Source organism: Pundamilia nyererei, unplaced genomic scaffold, assembly GCF_000239375.1.
Source record: "Pundamilia nyererei isolate P.nyererei 1_Seehausen unplaced genomic scaffold, PunNye1.0 scaffold00039, whole genome shotgun sequence".
Lineage (NCBI taxonomy): Eukaryota > Metazoa > Chordata > Actinopteri > Cichliformes > Cichlidae > Pundamilia > Pundamilia nyererei.
Genome location: NW_005187440.1, coordinates 2139926 through 2144580, shown reverse-complemented (window position 1 = coordinate 2144580; position 4655 = coordinate 2139926). Strand labels below are relative to the sequence as shown.

The 4655-nt window shown below is 43.7% G+C and overlaps 1 protein-coding gene across 1 annotated transcript; it reads left to right on the top strand.

Annotated features, from left to right (window-relative positions):
* Positions 1-824: 824 nt before the first annotated feature.
* LOC102195592 (transmembrane protein 26) lies at positions 825-3306 on the top strand. Its single transcript, XM_005730857.1, has 3 exons — positions 825-1018; positions 1930-2074; positions 2572-3306. Exons 1-3 carry the CDS (start codon positions 825-827, stop codon positions 3304-3306), a joined length of 1074 nt encoding a protein of 357 aa, XP_005730914.1.
* The last annotated feature ends 1349 nt before the right edge of the window (positions 3307-4655 follow it).

Genomic DNA, 4655 nt, shown 5'->3' with positions numbered 1-4655 from the left:
TGGCGATTCAGGGATCAAATTCCAGCAAGCCTGTGCAAAGCCTCTGGGAGTGCTTTAATATTGACTGCAGATCAGTTTGTCTAACTCTTCCTTACTAATCACTGCTTGCTTTGATTTCCCCCAAAGCTCAGAGGCTTTCATCCTCCTGGCTAACTAACTGACAGCGAGGGCTGTTTGCGCACATCGTGCAATAGTTACTGATAATGAAGCCTGAACTGGGTGATGATGAGCAGCGGTTAATGATGAGTGTGGTTAAGTGGCTTTTATTTCGCAAATTTTTCATTGCAAAAATCAAATTGTTTTAAAGTAGTCCATTCTTTACTCTGCAGGAACCATGTGGGACTATGATTGCATTCAAAAATGCAATAATAATGCAAACACAACACTGTAGAAGGTTTGAAACAACATTAAAGACTCGCTGTTGTAAACTTGTAAGCTTTTAGTTTTTTGTAAATAAACAAATGTAAATTTTCTTTTGGTCAAAGCGATTTGATTTTTCACTTGCAGCTGTTTTGTATATTTTGTGATTCTTTTTTATTTTATTTCATTTTATGTCTCAATTTAATAACATAATTTTTACAGTATTTTTTCCCCCAGGTTACTAAATCTAAGCTAATAATTTAAACCCTTAATTATCATAATAACAAAGAGCGATCTTCAGAAAACCTAATGATGTATAATAAATGTAATAAATAACAACGTGTGAAGGGAGTGCGGAAAAAATATGATTTTCATTGTTTAGTAATATTCAAATGTACATATGATAATAAAGTCACTTCTGTGCTTCTAAAGTGATCTTCTCTGCAGGTTTTCTCTGGTGCACCATGTGTCGCCTCCTGAATGTCTTGCTGGCCTTGCTGAGCCGCTTCCTATTTGCTGTCCACGGGGTGGTGACGGTATGGCGAGTTGTAGCTGTTAAAGAGGAGCCGCTCTATTGGCTGCTGCTGACAGGCGTGGCTCTGTTGGGTGTGGAAATGGCCATCACTCTGAAATGCACCCGTAATGCAGAGTGGAAATGGTAAAACACATTTGACATGATTTTCCTTTCTGCATAACACACTGAGGCTCAGTCAATTTTAAGCCAGATGTTAGCCCTCTGCTTCTTCCTAAAAAATAATAATAATAATACATTTTAATTTGTGGGCACCTTTCTAAAACCCAAGGTCACTGTACAAAGCACAGAACAGATTTGGGAGGATGGGGAGTGAGATGCAGGCAGACTTTATAAACCTGTTTGGTGTTAGGGAGTAAATAACTCCTAAACTTGTAGCTGCAAACTCTTTACAACCCATCTGCCCGAGGCGGCTTTTGTAAAGGCCTGCGATATTCTGTGCCACTAAATTCTCTCTTATCATCCGCAGCTCTTTCTCTCTTTCACTGTCCATCAAAGACAAACATATTCCTCTGCTGTATTACTGCTGTCTTTCACTGAACTGTATTATGAGCCTACCATCACATCAATGTCACAGCCTCTCCTATCCACTCACGGAGTAAATGTCTCCTTCTGGCTCGACTCATTTTTGACCAACAAGCTTTTTTTTTTTTTTTAAAGAAAGAAAGAAAGAAAGGAAAAAAAAAAACATCAACTGACTTCAAATGGATATGAGCATTTAGTGTCACACCTCATTCAACACCAAGCTATGTCTTATTCAAAAGCTCACGAACTGAACATCGTCAGATGCGAGCTTTCTTCGGGCCTCTCTCTTTCTCACTGAGTCTTACTTTGAAGTTCTGTCCTCATGGAGAAGGCTTTGCACTGTCAAGTGGGATTTGCATATATGATGAGAATAATTGCCTGTCTGAAATTCGATGCTTCCTATGGGGAAAAAGGGACTCTTTCTTCTTTAGTGGGTGGCAAAAAAAGAAGAAGCAAATTTCTATAAATAACCTAACCCCCTCTTTCCCTCTCCTTTGGTGATCCTCTTTTAGGTTCTCCCCCATGGTTTTCCTGTACCTCAGTACTGTCATCCCGTCCATTTGGTTTCTGGAGCTGAGCCTGCTACAGTCCAAGCTGCCTTTCAACAATTCCTCGGGCCATGAGCTTCATTTGCTGGCTCACATCCCGATCTCAGCGGTAGGCGTCCCACCAACAAAACTGCCCTGCCTGCCTCAACCCTCCACGCAGCCACATTAAAGCAACACCTGATATCAGATAAGATTTAAATCTAGCAAGGGGGTGGATAAACTATTAGTTGCAGGAAATGTGTAATAGACACACAGAGATGAAGTCCAGATAGGCTCCTGCTTGAAAAATTCTTAGATCTCTTCCCTTGTGAGATGGTCTTAGTGAAATTTCTTTCATGTGGGATTTGGGAGCTTTTTGCCCCATGGCTGTACTCAAGGCTGGGTGGCAGCTTTTGAAACGTGAAGATCTTCCCGTTTTGGGAATATTGTCGAATATCAAGGGGGAGGGTGGGTGCTTTCAGGATAAACGTAATGAACCTTGACACAAAACAGTCGACTTATATTAAAAACAGAGAGGAGATGACTGGTTTATTTGATTATTCATTAACACTGAACCCTTGCAAACACTTTCAACATGACTAGACTTCCACTGTTTTATTTATCCAGGGGATTAAGGATCTGGACCCAGAGAACTGGGTAGCTGGCCTGGAGCAAACCATGCTGATAGTCTTGGTTCTGGGTCGCTGGCTAATGCCCAAGGGGGACATGTCACGTGACCAACTCTCACAGCTTCTCATGGTGAATGTGGGACTGGGTGCTGACATCCTGGACATCTTCGACACCTTCAAGGAGCCCGAAGTCAAAACCAACCAGGCAGTTGTCATCATCGGCTTGGCCCTGTTCTCTTGGGCGCTCATGCAGTTTCCTCTGGTTCTCACTCAGACACGACCCCCAAAGGCGGGGCCTTCTCAAGACAGCAAGGGTGGTCCCTTCTGCTGCTCCAGGGCTCCACCCTCATTCACCTCCTGCTGCTCCAGCGAAGTCTGGAGCTTGCTGCTCACAGTGGGACTCCAAGATGGCCCGTTCCTGCTCTACCGGTTCTACCTCATGGTGCAAGAGCAGGTGCTCAACCAGCTGATGATTTTCTTCACCTGCAAGAATATCCTCATTGTTCTTTTGGAGCTCTACAGAATATTTGTGGTGCAGTGTGAGCAGCAGGTATCTGGGCTGGAGAGATGCACTGCTCTGGTGCTCCAGTGTCAAGCACATGGGGGCAGCAGGGAGGAGGAGGAGGTGGAAGAAGAAGTGGGTAAAGACGAATGTTGGGAAGAGCAGAGCTGTCATATAGACATGAAGAAGGGGACCGAGAGGGAGGAAGATCAGAAAGGTGTCCAGGTATAGAAAGGCTCAAAATGCCGTGAGGCATGACTCCGGCCCCCAGGAGGGAGGGAATAGCTTTCACCAAGAATGAAGTCTAAACCCATCTGCCATCTCTTACATCTCAGCCTCGTTTAGAGACAGTCTCAGCTCTCTGGAGGTTCAGCGACTAGAAACAGAGCACAAGAAAAGAGAGTAAGTCCCCATTGAAAAGATCAGAGATGAATTTATGCAACTCCCTTTGATAAAAGTGGTGTTTCCATCACGGGAGCTTTCTCTGCTCGAGAAAATCAGTTCCAAAGAACTGTCAATCTCTTTAATAGTATGAAGCAAATAACAAGGTAGCTGAAACAAGATAAATACATCGGGGAACTTTACACTTCAACAAACTGGTCTCAATAAACAAGAGCTTAGTATATGGAATAGTATGACTGCATCATGATATGTCCTTGTGTTTTTAACCAAATAAGGTTGGTAATCATGGCATTCGATGTTCTATGTAATAATTTTTTTTTTAATTTGATGATGTGTCTTTTCTTGCTGGTGGATGAGCATTTTCTAATAAAGATATATGAGGAAAGCACAGTGCTGTTTGTTTTGTTCTGCTCGCCATGAGATGGCAGTGTTGCCAAGTCAACCAAGGCACAGCAAGCATCTGCTTTGTTTACTTGACTGTAACATACATGCTATAGTTACACAGAGGGAAAAAAAACCAAAACAGTGAGACAGCAACACGACAGCAGCATCAGCAGCAGCGGCAGGAGGCATTTGTCTGGTTTTGGTATAATATCGTCTTCTTTGAGTCTCTCTGTAGGGCTCGATGGTGGCAGGACTGCACGTGATGAATGAATTAGAAAGATGTAGGCACCTTCGGGCAGCGGGCTTGTAATTAATAGTCAAATGCAGTCGATGTGGAGACGTTTCATAAAGAGTGACGAGGCTTGCTTCACTTTTCAAGGTTTCATTTTCCTCTTGAGCACAATCAGACCATGGAAGTCTGTTTGAGAGCTCGGCGCATTTTTATTATGTCTGAAAAAGCACACTCGTGATTATGTGGGAGTTGTTTGAGTTCAACATGATTTGCTCTCGCCTTCTCTCTATACAGAGAGATGGAAGGTGCTTTTGAGATATTGCTCCACAGCCCACAAAAGAGAGACTGCTCTTTGAGAGCCTAAAAGGACAATGAAATGTTTGAGCTGAAGCCCGGAGTCTCAAGGTTTTCGAGCCACTTCAAGCTGGGGGGTTGACGGTGGTGGTAGGGGGGGATAAACAGCTGCACCCCTCCCCTCCTCACCCCCCCAAACCTCCCATTCAGACATTGCCTCTCCTGTGGAACGAGGTCCGTGATGACCCTCTCACTCCGCGCCTGCAAC